General features: G+C 40.8%; 3 protein-coding genes across 11 annotated transcripts in view; 1 reads left to right on the top strand and 2 right to left on the bottom strand.

Moving 5' to 3' along the window:
* Positions 1-387: 387 nt before the first annotated feature.
* Positions 388-22,712, bottom strand: tex15 (testis expressed 15, meiosis and synapsis associated). 2 transcript variants are annotated; one of them, XM_079862217.1, is made up of 9 exons: positions 22,661-22,712; positions 8,892-9,024; positions 8,205-8,370; positions 7,858-8,092; positions 7,619-7,762; positions 7,368-7,530; positions 2,222-7,176; positions 1,492-1,538; positions 388-1,381 (listed from the first exon to the last, which is right to left on the bottom strand). In XM_079862217.1, exons 2-9 carry the CDS (start codon positions 8,998-9,000, stop codon positions 727-729), a joined length of 6,474 nt encoding a protein of 2,157 aa, XP_079718343.1. In that variant the 5' UTR covers positions 9,001-9,024; positions 22,661-22,712; the 3' UTR covers positions 388-726. The 2 variants fall into 2 exon arrangements, with proteins under 2 accessions (XP_079718343.1, XP_079718342.1); XM_079862216.1 differs by lacking the exon at positions 22,661-22,712 and adding an exon at positions 10,095-10,198.
* On the bottom strand, positions 15,355-17,393 carry purg (purine-rich element binding protein G). The gene has a single exon (XM_079862267.1). The coding sequence runs from the start codon at positions 16,417-16,419 to the stop codon at positions 15,475-15,477; it is 945 nt and encodes a 314-aa protein (XP_079718393.1). The 5' UTR covers positions 16,420-17,393; the 3' UTR covers positions 15,355-15,474.
* wrn (WRN RecQ like helicase) overlaps positions 22,194-23,155 on the top strand; it is a 38,042-nt gene continuing 37,080 nt past the window's right edge. For 7 of the 8 annotated variants that reach the window (XM_079862224.1, XM_079862222.1, XM_079862225.1 and 4 more), the window contains exons 1-2: positions 22,194-22,400; positions 22,533-22,604. In XM_079862224.1, the coding sequence (XP_079718350.1) occupies positions 22,551-22,604 (54 nt within the window). In that variant the 5' untranslated portion in view covers positions 22,194-22,400; positions 22,533-22,550. The remainder of the gene's footprint in view (positions 22,401-22,532; positions 22,605-23,155) is intronic. The other variant, XM_079862219.1, reaches the window with a different exon arrangement.

The raw sequence follows: 23,155 nt of genomic DNA, 5'->3' as shown, positions 1-23,155 counted from the left end.
ACATTTTTAATCAGTTATTCAATGCATGCAGTTTACAACGGGTAAGTGGGAAACCTATTAGACACCACAAGCATCTCTGCGCCTAATAATGCATAATGCAGGCTTCTTATATGTTCTGCAATAAAACAAAGTAGTTACCCCTCAAGTGGCATTTCTAAACTGCAAAGTACAACTCAGCAGAGTAATACTGTTAGTTATGTAAAATACCTGGCAACATTGCGTGGCTGTGCCAGAATCATGAATAGTACAGTGTAGTGTAGCTATGTAAGTATCATGTTTCTGATGTGTAAGAGATCAGTACTGTACAGTTCTGTGAGTGTAAGTTTCTGATTATGCAGTGAGCTAACTGGCCAGAATATTGCAGAACAGTTTGGCCACGAAGTGTGTAGAATTATCAAATCATTTCTTTATTTACGTTATATTGTTGTAGAATTTTTTTTTTTTTTTTTTTTTTAATTGCAATAAATAAAGTAACTGAACTCTTTGTACAAAACACTGTTATATACAGTAGCCGACAAGGATGGTTTTACCTGAACATGTATGTTCTATTATATAAAGTCACATTAAAGTACATTTGCTTAAAAGTACCAAGTGCATGTATGCATCAATAGGATTTTTAGTTGTAAGATGTAAAACCAGTTCTTTTTCATGTAATTTCCCTGTAAATAAAATTGTAAATACAACAAAAATGCATATGCATGTGATTCTCTGGTATCTTGTAGTTCATCAGCCCATGGTGTTGGGATAATATCTAGTCTCAGGGTGAACGGCTGCAGTGGAGCCTGTGGTGTATGTTTGTCCGTTTAGAAGGAAGTATGGGTAATGGATGGCTGTAATCCTGCTGGGCACAGGCACATGTGTCAAAGAGTGAGGAGCAGGAGGAGGAACCACATTGACATTCAGAGGACAGTTGGCTACATTATAAGGTTGCGTCATGGCTAAACTGAACCGGTTCACTTGTTCTTGTGTGAGCACAGGACGATGTGCTGCAGTGTTATTTTGTCGATATTTAACACTATTAAATGCTGGATGTGTGACACGAGAATCTCCTCGTAAAGTTGCTGGGGGAGCCGAGACTAAAGGCCATTGCGCTCTTTGTACGTCTGCTAAAGATCTCCTCTCATCAGAGTGTGATAAAGTCACTCGTCTTTTAGCCAGAAGATGAGGATTTATGTCTGAGTGTGCATGAGACGTGGAAGGTGCAGACATAGTCCAGTCCGCAGCCGTGCTTCCAACCTTTCCCCAATGGCCCGGGTCCACTCTGTGAGGAAGAGGGTAGTAAGGCCTCGGGATCCCAACGTGGGTTGCAGGAGTTGTTTGGAAATGGGGGTTCACACCTTTATTATGCATGTTACATTGTGTGACGGGTGGATGAGTTGCCCTGAGGACGTTGGAAACATTTATCAGCCACACATTTGTTAAAAAGCCAATGCAATATGCATTAAAAATAAACATTTGATCTTTATATTAAAAATTAAAAATGTCTCCTACCTCCTTTTGGCCATGTTGTCAGCCACCTCTTTGTCAACATTTATACTCTAGATTATTCAAAAAAATTAAAGCATTTAGAAAGATACACAATGTTTTTCTTTCAAATAGAATTCAATTTAACATCTCTATCATCCAAAAAGCAACATCCTTACACTCTTAAAAATAAAGGCTCCAAAAGGTGGGTTTTTGCATTGATGCCATAGAAGAACCATTTTTGGTTTCAGTGATTTCAGTGATTCATTTTCTTAGTGTGAATAATCTAACATAAAAAATAACATTTTTCCACTTAAGAACCTTTTGTGCAATGAAAAGGTTCCATGAATTTCAAAGGTTCTTAATGGAACCACAAATGCCAATACAGAACTTTTACTTTCAAGAGTGTAAAGTCAAAGTAAACTGCCATTTGCAACTCATATCGCAATGTATTTCTATGTGAAAAAAAGATATTCAACGAGAGAAAAGGACTTTATTCACTGGGAACTGAATGGATAAAAATGGAGCCTTGATCTGGCTTATGTCGGGAGCCAGATCAAGTAAGAGTTTGCTAAAATAATGCATTATATGAGGAAAGGGGAAAGTCATTTCTGACATTATTAGTTATTACATTTTAATTAAAGACAACCAACCCAAACAATTATTTTTCTTTGGAATAACATGAGCCTTGAATCATCCACACTACAAGCCTAACGTTTTGATTTCATGTTGTCTTTATATTTGAGCGAAATCTTACCTGTGCATCACTGGGTTGAGAGGACATCCATAACTGTAAACCTTTGCGTTTCCGTGCAGGATCACTCTTATGTCTCCTCTCTGCACCATCCATGGACGGAGGAGGCTGTTCCACTTTGTTCACGAGAGCAACACCTGACTCCGTCACCCCGAAAATAATCTGCGGGTTTGAATTCTTATATGTCTTGAGAACCTCACTTGGTGCACCATGACCCATGTCTTGCCACACAAGAACTTTAGAGGCGTCATAAAGAAGGTGTTCAATCCCAAACCATGATATTTTGCTAATCACTTCCTTGCATGATTTCAAGAAAATGGCTTTTTCTTGGAGATATCTGCATGCAATGGATAGATGCTCTGCTTTCCCCACATTAAATGTCCCAGGCAACTGATCTGATGGTGTTTCCACAAAAGTCATTATGACTTTATGGACCTTTTCCAGCCTTTCCAAATTGTCTCCAAAATTGATCATCGATGCAATGGGTACCGATAAAAAGAAGCTTTTAATATCGTGGGGATTCCTGAGAGCGGCCTCAGCCTCGAGGAGCTCACGCTTGCTCTTCAGATACATGTAGTAAGAGGCATCAGGCGCCGCATGGAGCTGCCGGTGCAACAAGGACACGGCACTGTAGTATTCCTGCAGTTTGCTGTAGCCCTCTTGTGCCAGGATATTTTGGAAAGAAGCGAACAACGACGACTGCTGCTGAAAGCCAACCTCCCCCTTGTAGAGTTCTCCATAAAGAGAGGGATCGTACCAAAGCAAACTCCTAAATGTAGGTTTACCTCGCATGAAGTTAATTTTGTTCTCTACAAACTGCCAAGCTTCCATCATCATCTGCAACTCCAAGTAAGAGTTCACTGCTTCATACTTCAGGTCTACTTGTGCAGGTGGATGGTCCAAATATTGCTCTAAGATGAGGCATCTTGAAACGAAAGACTGGTTGAATGGCACTTTCTGATCTCGTTCAAAACTTGAGATGAAATGCTGCAACATGTTTTTGCATTTAGACTGCAAAGATCCAAGTTCGGTTAACGAGGTTGTCTCGTCAGCCAGTTTAAGAGTGTTTGAAATGTCACTGATGCTGTATTCATTTTCAGCGAATGTACTGCTTACATCGCCATCGTCAATGATTTCTATCGTGTTCAAAGACTGATTCTCTTGACTCTTTCGTTCACATAAACTATCCAAATTCTCTGAGGGATTTTTTCGGCCAGTTGTTGCTCTTTGCATCTGGAACTGGGCATTGGGGGTGTTATTGATGGAGATTTCTGGGGAACCAGTGTTCAGGTTGTTCACTTGGACCAGAGGACTCGTATTATCTTTGACGGTGTCTAATGCACTGGTACTGTCAGGACTGACACTAATAACTGAGCTCCTTCTTGATCTTCTAGTGCGTTTGGTTTGAGAAGATCGTCTGCCTCTCTTAGACTCAACAGGCACTAGCAGGCAAACATCAGCTCCAATTTGAGCATGTTCCCCTCGAGGAGCCCTCCTGGTTTGAACAGGGATTTCATTGCATTCACTGGGACAGTCTTGCGTAACAGCGTCGCAGCCGGGAGGCTTCAGGCAGGGAAGATTCACCATACAGTACTGGCCTTGTTCAAACAACTGCTGTTTATGTGCCGTGCTGTCAAGTGTTATCCACACCACTGATCTTTCCTTCAGATCTTCATTTACTGCATCTTGTTTCTTGACAGTGGACTCAAATTTGGTCAAATAATCTCTTAGTTTAGAAATAAGATGGGTTTCTGGTGAGTTTGCATCATCTTTTTTGTTTGGCTCTGGCCTTGATAAATCACATTTGTCTTTGATTATATGAGTACTTGGTGATTTGTTTGAACCAAGCGAATTGGTGTTCGAAATCTCACATTGGCCAATCAACACTGGATCATCAACAGTAAGATCTACAACATTATTTGATGCACATTTCAAAGTCTCTAGACCACACTGCTTTGAATCTGATGTTGTGTCTGTATCAGTATTCAAAACACTGCTGCCATTAGATGTGTTGGTAGATATTTCAAGACTTGATTGATTCATATTTGGGATATTTGCTGGCATGTCTTCTCTTGCTTGTACATTTCGAGAACTAGCATTTTGCTCACATTTGATAGTGTCTGTCTCAGCTGTATTATCGATAGTATCAATCACTTTGGCTCCTTGAGTCATGTTTGTCTGTTCAGTTGTATGACTGTTGTTTGTGTTGCTTGCAGTCATATCACTGCTGGCTTTTAATGGCTCATAATCACAAATACTCAAGCTCTCAGAAGCATCTACATTGTCATCTACTGATATTTTCATTGTGAAATCCTCATTGCTTAATGGATCCAATCGAGTCTCTGATGTGACTTTCTCCTCCTTGCGCTCTGTGATACTCCCATAATCTTTGCTCGTGATTTTCATTAAGGATATTTTGTTTTGACTTGAGATGTTTTTAGTTGTCCTAACTGGTTCTCTTTCATCCACCATTACTGAGATTAGGTGTGAAGTTAAATCTTTTGACTCCTTCCCAGTGTGGTCTGAATTGCTTTCACAGAGATCTTCTGAACGTGGTTCTGTAGGATTTATTGCTTCCTCTTTGGCCTCAGGAATAGTGTTGAAACCTATGGATGGTGTCAGATCTTTGCTGATAACAGACATGGTTGGACAACACTGATCTTGGGTTATACTTTTAAAAACATTAGCTTCCTGAGAGCTCAACCACTGTCTGTCATCATCAGCATCAGATGTGTGGGATGTTACTCTTAAATTAGAGTCCAAGTCTTGATCTTTTTCAGATGACTGTGACAGACTGTTTGAAGAGTCTGACGTTGCCTTGCTGTTTACTGTTTCTTTGGCACTCTTAGCTGACACAATTCTTCTGCAAAGATTCTTCTTTGCTTTCCAAAAATGTGTCCTCTTGAGATATTTGCTTCTCTTTAGAGAGTGAGCTAGTGATAAAACAGTGTGCTGTTTTCTGAGACATGCCTTCTTGATTCCTGGTCTGCTCAAGCTCTTGCTTTTACTGAACCTCTGAGCTAGTAGCTGTATTAGTTCGGCATTACAGGTTTCCGTTTCTTTGTGTCCTTCACCGCTGCACATTTGGGTCCCTGGGGTTTGAATCACTTTGTTGTTTCTTCCACTCAACTTCTTTTGAAGGCCTTTGATTTTTGAAAATCGTTCAGAGAGAGAAAGCATTTCTCTTTTATGGGCAGACACAGACGTTTCGTTGGCCTTTAGATTAACTAAGAGATGGAGATTTCTCGAGCATCTTGTGTCTAGGTTTGTTTCAGCTTTGCTTTGATCTTTGCTTACATTTTTTGCCGTGGAAATGATGTCTGCGGGTCTGCCCATAACTCTGGGTGTAAGGTAAGCCCTTGAGGAGAAAACATGTTTTGGATTTTTGCTTGGCAATAGCTGATCAAGTTGAAGTCTTTTGTACAGAGTTTCCAGCTGCACTGTTTCCATATCAAGCTCTGGAGATATTTCTGAGAGTTTGCAGCATTTTTCCTGTCTAAAAGAATCCATCTCTTGAACACTGCTGCAACTTTTCCCATCCCGCTTTTGCTTTACTGCCATGGCAGGACTGAGATTACAGTTGTCTGATGCCCCGCAGCTAGAGACTTCGACACAGCTTGCAATTTCCATGATGTTGTTTGTATACACAACGGATGATTTAGTGCTAAGCCTTTCATCCAAGTTATCCCCGGGAGCAGATCCATTGTCCTGCTCGTCCTCTCCTGCACTTCTGGAAAGCTCACACTCATTGCTGTGATTAAGCGTAGCTTCATTAGTGGGACTCGGGTGCTTGAGGTCAAACTGAACACGTTGTCTAGCAGCGTTTTCATTGAGACTCAGTGACCCCAGCACCAAGGATTGCTCTGAAAGTTTATCTGGAGACTGAATCAGACATCCATTGGGATCCTCCTGATGAGTCTCTGGTAGCATGCGATCCTGTCCCTTTATTTCTGTGCTGGGTACTGGATGATCTGGATATTTGGTCTCATGAATGTGTGTTGTGCTCCATTTATCCCCGTTAACAAAATCATTGTAATCTGACAAACTTGCAGCATCATGTGGTTGTGCTTGTTCGGACTGATTCTGTTCGTCTGTGTGTTTTGTCTGTAAAACATGATTTTCTTTGGGCTCACTTTGAGACAGACTGGAGGTCTCCTTTGTCTCACTGATTTTTTGAAAGAGTATGCCCTTTTTATACTTCTCGTAATAAACCTCATAGAAATGAATACGGTCAGCTAGTTCTTGCTTTTGTTCTGGTGACATGTTTTCTTGTGACCAGATTTTTTGATGTCTCTCTTCCTCATTCATTCTTAAGTATGCAGCATATTTCTGGAATTTCATTTTGAATAACTTCATTGAGGGCAATGCTGGGATGGGCACACATTGATCATTCATTGAGGATTTTAAGGAACAACCATTTTCTCTTTGAACTTCCATCTGGTCAATGTTTGATGGCTCTTTTGAATCACACTTATTTCCAGCAAATCCATAATTGTCCTCTTGGGTTTGACAGGCTCGTTGGCCGTTTATATGATCCCACGCTGCCTCGGCCTCTGAGCAGTTGGTCTGTCGGTTTGCTTCTTGTCTAGACAGACGCGGATCCCTGACCAAGCGTGAAGAATACACTATGGTGGAAATTTGGTCCAGTGGACTTTGAGGCATTTTGTCCCATTTACTGTCACGTCTTCCACGTGTGAATGCTTTCTTTCCCAGCGAGCTTTGGGAGAGAGCAGTGTGACCCGTCACTGGCGCTGAACTGCTGTCCTCGCTGGCACGAGTCCGGCTCTGCTTCGGCTTGAGTGACTGAGTGTTTTGCATATCCGTCTTTTGAAATGGAGCTGGATTTTGAGGTGTATAATCCGTCTCAAAGCAGCCCGGCGTGCCAAAATGTTTGAATGTAATGGTGGCTGTGTTTCCTTTTCGTCTTCTCTCTGCCACAGTACAGGCTTTGAAACGATCTATTGCATTTCCAGTGGTAGAATAAACACACATGTTGTTGATTAAATAAATAGAAGCATAATTATGAGACACATTTCTACAAAGCCGTTTTGAAATCATGTATTATGAAAAGTGCTATACAACTAAGCTTGACATGATAATGATGATGCATGTATTTGATGTGTTAATAAAGAGGTTTGTGTTATCTCACCATGCACTTGGCCGACAGGTAGCGCTGAAGGAGAGAGTTGTAGGTTTACAGGTACAGTCAGAATGGCACTGCTGGCAGGAACGAATGAAACTACGGCATACGGCAAACACTGCCTGGGTCTTTCACTGAGCTCCTGCTTTTCATTATAGTCAAATAGAAAAACCTAGAAAAACAATGTTTGATTAAGACTCCTGCTGATCTTTAGGTTCATTTGATTAGATTGTTTGCTATTCTGAGATTAATCAACTCACAGCAGAACCGAGTACTTGCTGGTGAAGAGTGTCTCGATGGGACGCTGCATCTTTACACATGTGACAGTCAAAGCTCACTGTGGGATCCTGAGTTTTGTTCCAGTCCAAGCTTGGAGCAATTTTTTTCACCCTTCCATAAAAAACCTGAAGCCCCAAGCACAAAAAATGCTCACAAATGTCCTTCCACAAGTAAGTGTCATTCCAAAATGTATAGAGGGTACAAGAAACATTCAACTAACCTTGAAAATTAACAATTTCTTTGCACTTAATGTGCTGGTAGTTGACTTTAATGCCACGTCGACATGCTTAAACAGATAAACACCATGTGATGGCTTTCCCAAGGCATGCTGGACTGTGTTTCCAACCCGCAGGCCATGCTGATAAATCTGGGCCGCCATTTGATCCGATGCAGCTAAAAAACAGAAACTTTCCTCCATTTCTCTCCCGTGTCTTCCTTTGGCACGCATCTCTGCCCTGCAGTCAGCCGACGAGATCAGCAACATTCACTTTATGAATCGCACAGCTACAGTAGGTAACAGCAGAATCACTGAAGATGTTATTGCATGATGCAGTTTTATGTAATTACCTTTTTTCAGAGAACTTTTTAAAGAGCTCTTCATTGTGCACTAAACAAACATCTCTCCAGATCCATGCGTTTGCTCGGTCCTTCCTCGAGTCCAGGTTGGAGTCTCTCAGTTTTGTCTGAATGAGACTGTAATCACGGCTCTCCTCTGAACAACGCTCCAGAAGGACTGACCCAAGAGAAGTCAAACACCACTTATTAAAAACAGCAGATGAACTCAACATTAACTCTGGATTGTGACAGTACTATCATGGCCAGCAAGCAATTTTGCCTTTAAAAGACGTCTAATAGCCGTCTAAGCACACCCCAGACGTCTAGGCTAAAACAAGGAAAGATTTGGGCTGTCAGTGAAAATTTAATAGACATCTAAACCATAGACCACGAATAGACTAGTCATCAATTAGATAACAAAGAAATTAAATGAGTGAAGAAATGAACCTTGTAACCAAACACCTTGTAATCACTGTTTACTTTGCTAACATGATGGAATATCGTACATCTCGCCAGTTATTTTGGCAAAAACGACATGTGACTATAATAAATTCAAGGTTATTTTGGCTAGAAGTGGGTTACTCATAGCCAGACTATATCGGGTCTATAGTTAACCAAGACGGTGAAATGACGGCTATTGCTTGCTGACACAGTTTGCATGCCATCACAGATATGGGTTTTGTGAAAACCTAGTAAAACCTTCTCCAGAGGAGCGTTTCTTCCTGGGAATGGTGAAGTTCTTCAGGGTTGTTGCTGAGTGCTGTGATCTGGAGCCCTCTACCGTCTCCTCACGCTGTCGTCTCTCCATACTCGTTCACAGCTGATACTCACCCTGAAAAAGACAATATACCTTACTTAATCTGATGGTCAAAAGGAGTCTGATGACTCTTTGCCCAGCGATATTCCCACTATAACAAGCTGTCACTCAAACAGTTAAAACTCGGAAACCTTAACAGCCGATTCGTTTTTTCACACACACAGTTGGTGTCTCGGGTGTTTATATAGATAACCAAATGCATACGGATTCAGGATCATTGGTGCAATCGTATAGCAATTGTGCTTTTAATTGCATGTTCCTTAACCTGTTGCCCACTAGCACAAAAGCACACTTATCAGCACCCTGTAATCATTTACTCATTTACAGATCTGAAGACCAGCGTTACCATACAGAGAACAGCCTTTATGTAGAATAATGTTTAGAGTTAAAACTAAATCTCACCAAATGCCATGGCCGCGAGAGCTTCCCTGTTGTCCAGATTATATGTACTGTATGCTGCAGTGCACTGCTCACTAACGTGAACTTTGATTACTCTACATGCTGTTAAACCTGGTCAGCTCTCTGTTTGCTCTCTTTACCATGTGACTATACAACCATAAAACGCCATTGAGGTTTTATTTCAACAATGACCCTTTAAACAGACTAAGAAGATGCTATTTTAGGACAATGAGGGGTCGCAGAAGTCTTGACTGAGAAAAAGAAATGCATCTTGGAAATGAATAACACTGCCAAAGCAAAACTCAACACACAACATGCCGGTAAAACACATCAATGAAATGCAAACATTGACACAGGTATTTTAGCTTTTACATGTAAAAGCAGCTTTTAGACGTGGTCAGAACTGATATAACGGTTTAGGGAACGTTGCAGTTATGCAATGACAATCACATGGTTTCTAGAGCAGGCTGATTTTGCTAAAGCTGTATTATCAGTAGATTTAAAACTACATGTTGGTTATTTTCACATGACAGTGTATGTGAAAACACAGATATGAATATATATGAAATGTTTAATGCCTAAACTCACGTCTACACCATAACCGAGAAAACATGCTGATATGTATCAATACTCTGATGAAAGATATCATCGTTTTGCTTTGTAAGATCAAAGTTTTAGGTACTTACCATCATGTAAAATGGCAGTTAAACATGCATGACATGATCGAAGATGTCTTAGCTGGGAACTGTGCGAAGTTTGTCACTTCAGTTTGAGGAACATCAAGTGAGACATACCAAAAAGGAAATCGCTTGACCTCAAACGCTGAGCAGCAAAGCACAGGAAATTACCTAGTACTGTTAGCACTAACACCACGGGTTCTTCTTTAGTCCAACCACCAGTGAGCCTCCAGAAAATATCACACACACACACACACACACAAGAGATCACAACGTCTGGTTCATTTTGCTTTGAGAATACTGTTGAGTTTTAGTATTATACTATTTGAGAAACTTCTCTTGATATATGGGTCAAGGGTCGCCACACAGAAAACAGAAAGAGACTAGCCAGCATATTCATGTAAAAGCCTTGCTTTTACAACGTGTTAAGATTCAAGATGACACTTGAATCTGAACAAAATGGTTGTTTCATCTCTCTCTCTCTCTCTCTCTCTTTTTTAAGTACTTACATTTCCAACATACAGTATGTGCATTTCTCAGATGCACTTTGGATTGTTTATGCAAGAGAGGAAATGTTTTTAGTTGAGGGTGCTCACCAACTGACCATCGTTCTCAGAAAGAGAAGTCTCTATTTACAGCGTTTACGCCCATCATCTCACTTGCCGGTTTCTGTGCTTCCTTTTTTTTGTGGGTTCTTGAGAATGATTCGAATCTCTGACAAAGTTCTTAAAATACTTACACATCCTATGAATGCAGCTCTGAAAAACAGATTAAAAACAGTTACTTGATTAAATAACCAGTATTTCTGAAAGAAAAGGCCAGAGACCCAGCAAGCAACAGCCGTCATTTCACAAGCTCTCTGTTAACTATAGACCCGATATAGTCTGGCTATGAGTAACACACTTCTAGCCAAAATAACCTTGAATTTGGTCGTTTTTGCCAAAATAACTAGCAAGATGTATGATATGCCATCATATTAGCAAAGTCAACAGTGATTACAAGGTGTTTGGTTTCATGTCTTTGACATGCATTGATGACTAGTCTATTCTTGGGCTCATGGTTTAGACGTCAATTAAATTTTCACTGACAGCCCAAATCTTTCCTTGTTTTAGCCTAGACGTCTGGGCTGTGTTTGGACGGCTATTAGACGTCTTTTAAACGCAAAATTGCTTGCTGGGAGAGGTCAGGATCGGGCAGCTATCGGTGACCATGGCTCAAATGAGCCTGAGTCAGAGGGATATTTCGTCCTGACACGAGTGTTAAGATTCACTCGCCAAATACAGCACTTAAAACTACAGGACTGTATCCTGCACTGTTTGTACACATTTGTCCTCGTGACTCTTCAGAGACACTAATTAAAAGAAAAAAAAACGTTTGTGTTTATATACCAAAATATTAGTGTGCAAACAACTATACAGAAAATAAGTTATGAAGTGGGGAAAACCATAAAAACGCCCCCGTTTTGCCAGCATATTCTTACAACAGTCAATCAAATATATTCCTGTTAGCCAATGATATCTGATCAAAAGACACATTTTAAACATAAAAAAGTTGTACTTTATTAGATTGTCTGTGGAACTTTTACACACAAATATTAGGTAACTGTAAATAAGCATCACACATTTCAGCATGTACTTTGGTGAGGATATCCCCCAGGAGACACCTTGATTCACCCGCATGTTTATAAGCGCTGTTATTCACCGTAACGTCTGAGTATCAGACTGGGCTAGATGGGCTGCTCCCTGGTTGCATTCAACAGGGGAAAACACACCTTTCCTATGTCAACCGTAACGGGAAAACAACGGCCACCAACACACGGCTGGGACTCAGGATCACGAGCGCTCGGAAGAATGCATGACTTACAGTTACGCAAAACTGCTTGCGTCGAGAACGGGCATCGTGAGATTTAGGCCGGCGTCTGGCCTCGGGTTTGCTCTACTGTTTCCATTGTCATTCAACATGCATGCAGCTAGGGTCCAGTTCAGCACCTTTATTTGTTCTCTATAGCACCATTTTTTCATATATATACTGTCTATACTGTATATATACTGTAAGTTTGTTAGGACCCTACTGTTGGCATGCACATATGTCTATTTTAAACTTCATATTTCTCCAGATATGTATAATCCTACATATTTCACCCTTTTAAAAACATTACAAGGCAAATCAGGAATATTCATACTGTACCATACATGTTAGACAGAAACTAATATAGTACTCACATTAAAGAAAGTGCTACCAGACAGAACCATTTCTTTCTTGTTTTTGAGTCGTATAATATTCGAAGGCTCTACAGGAGGACACACTACATTACGGTACACCAAAATATCTTTTACAAATTTTTTTTTTGCCATCTTTTAAAATCATTTACCAAACACTAACACGTCTTAATTCCAACTGCAGATGATCAACACAAAAAAGAAGAAAAAAAAAAGGAACAACTGAAAAAAGCTTGTGAACAACCACTCTGTTTTCTTTTTTTGGACGTCACATCACCCACATAACTACCAAGAACAAATACAGAAGTTTATGCATTTCTGCTCCATATTTCCAGAACTAAAATATTTGACTTTTTGTGTTATTGTTCATTGTATTTGCGAGATAATTCGAAATACTCTTTCCCCGGTTCTTTTGTTTTCTTACATCATGCATACAAAATGTTACGTTTTAGAGATGAAGGCAAACTACGTTGGAGCAACAATTTGTAACCCTAAAGTCAATCATTACAACCGCACCGTAATGATTTTAAGGCCTATGGGTTGAAAACGTGACTTCAGCACATGTAATGCATAACAGTCCAATTTCATGATTTCAAGTGTTTAGAGTAACTCGGATATAGCTGCAATACAATAGCATTTTGAGATGGCCTTATAAATTGACATAGCTGTTTCCTCCAACACTAAAGGAAAATAGTCTTCACAATAATTGCTTTTTTTTAAAAATGAAATCAGCTGTTTTATCAGGGTGATAAATTGTGTACACAAGCAATATTTGTATACCACCTATACATAAAGCAAGAAAAACATCATACGAACACTGCTCTCTTCTGGTCATGCATTGCACATACACGTATAACAAGCATACTTTACTCGTTTTCTTTGTTGGGAACAAACCTGTACTCAGATTTTTAAAGTGCACACGGTTCATCCATATCGCATTAGCTTTTACACTGCTTCATAGGTAAAAGAGAACAACCTGCCGCTGCCATTGGGAAGGGAAGGGAAGGGGGGGGGGGGGGGGACTGCCTCATCATTCCTGCCCTTTAAGTACAGTTAATCTGAATAGGCATTATGACCCACACTAGCAGATACTGCCTCCTATAGCAGCCCTTATTGTAATACATCTGTGTGCAGACAGTCATAGGAAAACAACCAGACGATGAGAACAATACAATCACAGACTGAGAACTTGGTGTCAGTGATACGCTAGTAAGACACATCGCAACCGAAACAAACCAAGAAGTGCAGAGAGCAGACAGATGAATGCACTTCTGGAAGGCTGAGGTGTTGGTTTGGGAGCACGAGTGTCACTCTTTCACACGGGGCACAGACGAAGGTCCTCTTGCAGTGGTGACGCAGGTGAAGCAGCTCAAAGTGCCGTTTGAATAAAGTGCTTCTGTAGGAGGTGTAGAGATGTGTAGATCAGCGCCTTAACACTGACCCATAGAGCGTACCCATAATTCAGTCATATTCTGGTACAAGATAAATACTCTCTCTCTCACACACACACACACACACACATGTACGAACAGAGAAAAAAGGTATCAGGTAACAGCTGTTGATAGCTGAGAACTCAATAGAAGTGGCGAAACGAATTGCTTTTCTTGTCAGCTGGACAGTAATTACAGTACAAATAAACAGAAGCCAACTCACGTCAGACCTAAAACCAATGCAAATATTCCTTTAGTTGTGCTTCATCCAGAAAACAACTGCCTAGATGCACGGACGTCATGGCTCTAAATGCTACCGGCCCACAAAAAAAAAGGTTTGGTAAAGGCCACTATAGTTAACATACGCTTTTTTGTGTTTTTAATAACAGCACACTACTGCTTGTTTTATATTCCACAGAGATTCAGTATGAAGAACACATACTGTGCATAGTACGCACAATTTCAGTGTAGTCTTTAAAACTGTAGCCTATGCCAAAATCTGCAAAACCATTTCCCACTATTCAACTGGGAATGATGGGGCAGTTTGCTTGTAATTTGTTCATTTTATCATACGCCATTTAAAAAAGGAATGACTAATTATTAGTTATGCAGTAGAAAATATGTTTGATAATATGTTGTTTTAAACACAGCTATTGTTTTGAGCAGAATGACATCATGTCAAATGCATTAAACTTTTTTAGATCTGTGCAAATCCATAATGCAACACCTCACGTAATAACCCTCCAGACCAAGCTAAATTAAATTCGGCTCTTTAAAACCCATAATGCTCGCTTTGCTTTTGCACAGTTCTCGTTTGATCCCAGTGACAGGGACTGATGAAAATCATATATTGCACACCTATCAAGAGCGAATCTGTATTCGTCTAGTCAGAGAGATGGATTTTGCTGAAATCCACTATTTAAAGCCATGTTTAAAAGCTTTTAAATCAAAAAACCTAATCTTTGTGTTCGTTCATCATTTATGCTAAAGCAACACACTTCGAATGCTCTATAGTTCAAGCACCTCTTGGGCATTTTTCATTAGGCTAGTGTGTAAATAATTCATCCAAATATACTAAGTATTAAATGCACTTTTTGGTTTCTGATTTCAAATGGGGAAAGTATTGTTTGTGCAATGGCAAAGTGTAGCAGATCTTTTGATCATTGAAATGAAGTCAGACTTCAAGCTTCAAAAGACAAAAAAGCCTTCACTTTGGACCATGAAATACTCGGCACTTGATCTCGTGTGTGTATCTCTGACAAGTGCTTATGATTATTTGATTCTCAGCTTGGAGAAATTGCACAATAGCCTCATTCACGTAAAGCCTGTGAAGGATGCAAAGAGACCAGATCCTAATGCTCTCAAATGCACACACACACACACACACACACACACACACACTCACACACACACACACACACACTGCAACTCCAGCAGATGCAAAAAGACCAGATCCTAATGCTCTCATATGCACACACACACACACACACATACACACACACACACACACACACACACACACACTGCAACCCCAGCAGATGCAAAGAGACCAGATCCTAATGCTCTCATATGCACACATACACACACACACACACACTGAAACCCCAGCAGAGCCTCTCTGCACAGATCCTGTCCAGATTCACACATCAGCTGCAGTGATGGCCATGAACGGAGGGGTCCGGACGGGCCGGTCCGGTCCTCCAGAGGTACAGCTGGCACCCGAGAGGTCCGGTACAGTGCTCAATCCTCCGGTTCCTCCGTGTCTGTCCGCTTCTCTGTCTTGTGGCAGCTGAAGATGTGTCGCATCTCCTCCTCGTAGCGGGTGAAGTTCTCCCCGAAGCGCGCCCAGGCCTTCAGCGGCACGGTGATGGTGTTCCTGTAGGGCTGCCGGACCTCGCTGACCTTCAGAAACACGCCGAACCGGTTCGAGCCCACGTCGAAGTAGAAGCGCTTGTTGTCGACGCGGAAGGACGCGGCCTCGGGCAGCTCGGGAGACTCGTCGTGGTTCCGCGCGCACGCCCGCTCGGGCTCGTCGTCTCCGTACTCGTCGATGAGCTGCGAGAGCGCGTCGCGGAACTCGATAAGCCCCTGCGCGGGCAGCACGATGGTCTGCTCGATGCCCTGCCCGTAGTAGCCCATGCCTCCGTGCCCGCGGGTGACGGTCTGCCGGATGCGCAGGAACCGGCCGCGCTGGTTCTCCTTCAGGTCCAGGTAATACTTCCTGTTGTCGCGCTCGATAAACTCGCTCTTCAGCACCCGGTGCGTCTGCTCCTCTGACGCCGCGGAGCCGCTGGGAGACGCCGCTGGTTCTGCTGCTGCTCTCCGGCGGGCCTGTCCGTTGCTCTGCTCCTCCGCCCGGCACCCGCGGAGCCCGATGTGCGCGTAGTAATCGATGAAGTCCGCCAGGCAGTAGCGCAGGGCGGGCGCCATGGCCATGGACAGGGTGAGTTTGCTCTTGCGGATGTTGTCGTGTCTCCCTCGGCCGATCCACACCTCGGCGATCTTCAGGAAGCGGCCGCGCGCGCTCTGCTTCACGTCCAGGTAGAAGCGCTTCTTCTGGATGTCCACGCGCTTGGACGCGAGCTCCTGTATGTCCGACGCTTTGCTGCTCGCGTACTGCGGAGAGTATCCCGAAGTCATCCTGCCTCTGCCTCCGTCCCTCCGCTGACTGTCGGCCATACTCATGCACGGCTCTCCATCATCATCATCCTCCTCTCTCCGCGCGCGGGGTTACAGCTCGAGCTCCGGCGCGTCTCCTCGACTGACCTGAAAACGGCGGCTCCGCGAACGGCTCATCGACTGCCTTTGTCCTGATGAGAGGTCAAGCGAAGCGCAGAGGCACGCACCGTTTGCACCATATTTTAAAAGCTCTTGTTTTTCGCCTCACCATCCATCTGACACATATTCCTGCCAGCTGGAGTGAGTGAGAGAGAGAGAGAGAGAGAGAGAGAGCGGATCTCTATGGAGGGCGCCGCTGCTGTAGTGCGAATGAACTCAATGACCCACTCACTCGCTCCCCCTCCCTCTTCCACACACAGGGGCGCGCACGCGCTCCCGAGCGCAGCTCAGCTCAACGCGCATACCGCTTCTGCGCTCTACGACACGCGCTGTGCTGTGCACGGCAAAGTATGCAGCAATACATCAATAGTCCATACTACCAGATGTAGGCCCATTTCAGTCACATGCAAGAAATCATGCTTTTGTAAATCACATCACATGACATAAAAAGTCAAAAATATGCATTCTGCATATGCATCAAAATTATGAAATAAATAGGATTACATTGTAAAAAGTGGCTGGCATCCTCCAATTGTTACCTTGATCTATTATGCAAAATTCACTTTTATATGGTGTTTGAATATAAATGTGTGTTGGCAGTGTGTGTACACAACCACCCTATAATGGTAAATTCCACCAGCTCCTCTTTTTTAATCCCCAGAAATCATAAGCAGTGTCTCAGAACAAACCTTTTGCAGATTCTAGCTTTTGTGATGTCATATTGCACAAACCCAGCCCACGACTGCTGATGGACTCTGCCTTATTAGCATAGCTCCGCCCCTCAGTGATCTGTACACAGTCCGCCATGTTTATCTCCTCTCCAGGGCATTTAACAGCAGCATTCGCGTAATGTTGTATTCTTATTAAACTACTAAAGTTATTCAATCAAGAGCAGTGAGTGATTTTCTGTTTTTTGTTGTTGTTTGATTCGTATTAACAGCATAAGTAGCAGTAAGTACTGTATATTACGCTACTTTAATACACAGACCTAATATACACATGCGATTTCTTTACTTGCTGTTTACGTTCACAGACATAACTGACTGTTTATGTGAACCTTGTGTGTTTTTGACATATTCTTGTGTGTATTTGATCATTTAAGCGCAATAAGACGTGAAAGAGAGCTTAGTTTAATGCTCCGTCTGACATCCAGCTCTCTGTGCGTGTGATTCAGATGTGTGCACTCAGAAAACCATATATCAGAGGTTTAGACTGATATGATTTTAAAACACATGCAGATCATAAACTTTCATGATGATGAAGAACTGCAATGTCACGTGAGCGTGACCGCGATAGAGATGATAATCAGACCCAAACAGATGTTTTAGTCTTTGGCAGAGTATGCGAGGCACGAGCTGTACAGGCTCCGCCCTCTTCTGGAAAGGGTGCGGGAAGCAGCAGCTCATTTGCTTTTAAAAAATACATGCACAAAAACAACGTGTTTTTCCTTCCACTCAAAAATGATCTGTGGGGTATTTTGAGCTGAAACTTCACTGACACATTATGGGGTCACCTGAGATTTATATTACATCTTGTAAAAAGGAGCATACTAGGTTTAATGAGCTATACCTGATTTAACCCATATAAATTAATTTTGATGGTATAAATTAATGCATTTAGGTTGATGCAGTAGTGTTAAATAATATTTTTGACTTTAATAAAACTAGATAATTTAAATGTTTCCATTTTTTAGGTTACTATTGTTTACAGTGTATGACAGTCATAATTTAGACATGTTATCCCATCATTTCATAATTAAGACATGTCTCTTTTGTTGATGAAGATAAAGTTGTTAGGGGGAAAATCTCTGGGCCCACCAGGAATTTCACTTGGCCCACCTAACATCTCAAAGCTGGAGCTGGGCCTGGTTATCAGTACATTTTTCAATTAAATTGTTTTTGTTTTTATTCATTTGTAAATCACGTTGTATAAAAATGACTAATGTGATTGACTAATGAATTATAATCTTACCCCTGGTTTCACAGACAAGGTTTAAGCTTAGTTCCAGACTAAAATGGGATAACATTGACATATATAAACATATTGACATATATTATTAAAATATATAAAACATGTTTTGTCTCAAGATGCACATAAAACTAAGACCTAATCCTGGCTTAATCTAAGCCCTGTCTGTGAAACCAGGTCTTAGTGTACGATTAGCATTAGCCAGCACTTGATCTTCAAGCTGAAGGAACTGGAGGACATTTTCTGAATGAAACCAATCCACAATCCTGACTTGTGATGCAGCCTGAATCATAATCACACCATGTTTGTTAATTTGGCCAGAGGAGATCTGGTCCCCCGACTGAGCCTGGGTTCTCCCAAGGGTTTTCCTCCACTCTGCCACTGATGGAGATTTGGGTTCATGCCACCGTGAACTGAGCTGGACGATGATGTAAGACTGAAAATACTGGTTGAGGCCCTGGTCTGAGACAAAGGGCTAATTACCATTTGACCTCCCCATACGACCTCACTTCCGCAAACTACTAAGAACTCACACAAGAATATGGTTTAATGTGAATGTTTATCATTGACTGTTATGTTTTTGGTGTCATTTGAAATGTCTCAAATTGAGTGGTACAGATATCTCATATCCAGATAGAAAAAATAAAAGGTAATAAGGTTTTAAGAGTTTATGGATAACTGACTTACAAAGGAAGGTGGTCTCTCAAGCAAATGGTCACCCACCCCCATGAAGGTGCGACCACTGCATGCAAATTTCTTTTGTTAGCACATGTTTCCATGTGAAAGAGGTCTGACTATTTAATGAGATGCAGCAGAGAGTTCGGGGCCTTTTCTGTACTTCAGATCGGCCCGTGAGGCTGGGAGTGAGATCTCTCAGCCTCACGTATTTCTTAAAGTTGGGTTTGCATCTTCTCTCTATTCCAGAGCATTTGATGTTTTGTATCGATTATCTTTGAATTGATTATGAAATTGGCATGATACATTTACCTGACATAATAAATTGTTACATTTGATTATTCTAACTGACTTTGACATTATTTTCATTGAAGAGTTAAACGGAATAGTCAAACATTCGCTCACTTTTAGTGAGGCACAGATATTGTTAAAACCTTTCATTTATGGAGTCAGATGAAATAAACGAGTAAATATATGATTAATATATTACAAATTTAACCAACCAATACTTTGCATGAGTGAGGACAGAACACGTGAGACCTTCCCCGTGTATTGGCGAACCGGCAGATTGGACCAATTTCACGGGCCTTACAATGACATCACTGTTTTCTGCAGAGCTGCTTTATTGATGAATTAAACTAATTTCATAATTGATGATCTTTACACAGTTATTGAACTGAACTGAATCAACACTGAACTGAGCAATGACTCTATTGTCTTTTTAGAGCTCTTTACAGCAGAACTGAGCTCTGTTTGCATCATTGATCATTATTTTCCTGTTTATCCCTGTGAAGCGAAACGATCTGGGCTGCGTTTCCCAAAATCATTGTAAGCCTCAGTTGATCATAGAACAATCGCCACCAACGGTCTCTACGATGTTAGGCTTACGTATTGTAAGCCCTGTATTGGGTAAAGCGCTATATAATCAGTGTTAGACATTACAAAAAGTAAACAAATTAATAGCTGATTTAACATCAGAAGCAGTCTATAAGTTTATATTGTTTAAAATCTTTTGAGGACCCTTTGACCAGAAATAAGTTCAATAGGTCAGATATGGACTTCTGGTCTCTGAAGCATCAGAAGGAGAAGTCTATGTGTAGAAAGTTCAAGATAAAGTACTCTTGGGCCAGAAATGTGTTCAGCAGGTCAAATGTGAACAACTGTCTGTCTGATATAACATCACAAGAAGTCAATCTGTATATAGTCCGTTACACTTCAACAGTGTAATTAGATTAGAATTACTCTCTCTAAAAAGCATTGCACTATAATGAAATGGTACATTTATATAGCGCTTTATTATGTACTATACACACCTTTACAATCACACCTCGACTTCGACCAGTTGAACAATACAAGGGTGGACATTAAACTGCTCTTTTAATTCTTTCAAACAAGTAATACAAAATTCTTAGACTGACCAAAGTTTTTAAAGACAGAAGGTTACATTAAAAACATATATTTTAACATTAGATGTAAAATTTTAATGTGAAATCCTCTATTGTTCTATTTAATGCAATTACATGAGATGTGACTGTAATTCAATTACAGAACGAAGAGTAATCCCTTACTTTACTTTTTAAGGAAAAAGTAATTAAATTACAGTAATTAATTACTTAGTAATGCATTGCACTCAGCACTAAATAAAGGCGACTCGGAAGCAACGCTGTTTTGATGCTGCTGTGACTGTGTATATCCATGCAAATAGCCAACGATATCTGATCCCGCTCCGTTCCCAGGTTTAACCCTGTGCATTATTCAGTTGTTTTACTTCAAACATGAGAAACATTCACAATCTTTGTATTAAAGTATTTTGAGAGAGTTCATGTCATATCTGAATAACTGTAATGAAGAGCTTTCACATCATCTTGAACTCTTATTACCTTGTAAACCTGGAATTTTGGCACTGACATATTTTAAGATTTCTCAGTGCAAGAGACTTCAGTTCAGACAGCTCCAACATGCTTTTAGTCTGGGACTAGCTTAAGCCTAAGTAAGTCAGAAACATTCATGATATTTTATTTAAAATTTCCTTATGAAATTTGTATCATTCTATTATTTTAAATAAAATATTCACACAGTATGACATGATGCAGATTAAAAGAGAGAGTTTTCACTTGTGTCCTATATTGAATTTGAGTCAGCATTCTCTGTTTAAGTTTTCACATATTCGATAGCCTATAGGCCAATGTGTCAGGAGCACTAAAGCTTTTAAAACGCATAAACACAACAGAGATTTTCAGTGAGTTTAAGACTGTGACACTTATGCATTTCCAAATGTATCTTCTTATTGAGAATTATGATGCCCTATTAATTTGTCATTATGTTAAATGTTAAGCATTGTAACTAAACAACTACAGTATAATGAACCATGCTAGTTCCATGAAGACCGTGTTCACTTCACACACAGATGCTTTACTTCACTGTAAAAAGTGTTCAGGTCACTTACTTAATTTTTTTTTTTGTAAACCCGTTGCCTTAAAGGGATAGTTCACCCAAAAATGAAAATGCTGTCCTCATTTACTCACCCTCATGTTGTTCCAAACCTGTATGATTTCCTTTCTTCTGCTGAACACAAAAGAAGATATTTTGAAGAAAGTTGGTAACCAAACGACTGATGACTTCATAGTAGGAAAAAAAAAATACTATGGATGTCAATGGGGACCAGCAACTGTTTAATTACCAACCTTCTTTAAAATATCTCCTTTTGTGTTCAGCAGAAGAAAGGAAATCATACAGGTTTGGAACAACATGAGGGTGAGTAAATGAGGACAGCATTTTCATTTTTGGGTGAACTATCCCTTTAAGGTTATTAAGTAAATAAACCTATTTCCACATTATTCCACATTAAATCCACATAATTTTTTTTCGATTAAACATGAAGTTTATTTACGTAACAATTATAATGCAACGGGATTCCTTTTATTTATTTATTTTTTAAATCAACTGATCACTTTTTACAGTGTTGTCACTTCATTGATAACGACTGACAGTGACGCGTGATTTCCCTCCAGTCCCACAGGTGGCGCTGCTCGACACACACACACACACACACACACACACACACACACACAGCGCGGGAGAGTTTGGCTGAAGTAACTGCAAATGTTGCGTGTAAATATAAATCAATATTCAAAACGAACAGACAGGCTGCGTGTTTTCAAAGCTTTTAGAGGAATATAAAGTGCTGAATGAAAAGCAGAGGCAGGCAGCGCGGTGAGCAAGACGCGCGTGCTTTGTGGATCATTGTAAGTAACGTTATACGCACAATATTATTATTGTCACACTGTAACTTTATGTCAAACTTGGAAACAGTCATACTAGCATTGCTACTGTTATTATGTGCCGAACTAGCTTTGTGGTGTTCTCTTGTTATGGAGGAATGAAATGAAGCTGTAATGGGTGACAGGACTCTCCCTGAATGGATGAACAACAAACCTCAAGAAGAACAGGTGAGAAAACTCAACAACACTAACACACACTCACACACACACCACACTACACTCACCTGTTTGCTCTTTTTCTTCGTCCATACACCTGTCCTCTTCATTGGTGTGTTGTGTGTTTGAGGAAATGCTTCCAATGTACCTGTGCTTTCGCTAATGTGTGTGTTTTCCATTGGTTGAGAGAGAAAAGGCCACTTATTTGCATTATTTACTGAGACACCTGCAGCACTATCATGCTCATATTCAAATAAAACCAAAGCACTGTTTGCAGGTCAACAGTCAAGAAATACTGGTTTAATACTGGTCTACTTCTGTTCTGGTCTACCTCATACTCTATAATACTGGTCTATTGTTAAATACACATCATTGTATAAATGCTCAGGTGAAACATGCGTTCTTGTGCTCCACATTTATTGAGGTTTATGTAGTGTAAGTCTGTTCAAAAGCTTTTATAATGTTCGACACAGCTAGTCTATATCATGATCTGTAGTTTCGTGGCACTGAAGCGCGCTGTACTATGAATATGATATTTGCATGATTCCACCTTTGCCATCAGA

The sequence above is a fragment of the Squalius cephalus genome (assembly GCF_949319135.1).
Source record: "Squalius cephalus genome assembly, chromosome: 24".
NCBI lineage: Eukaryota > Metazoa > Chordata > Actinopteri > Cypriniformes > Leuciscidae > Squalius > Squalius cephalus.
This window is presented reverse-complemented; position numbering and strand designations above follow the sequence as displayed.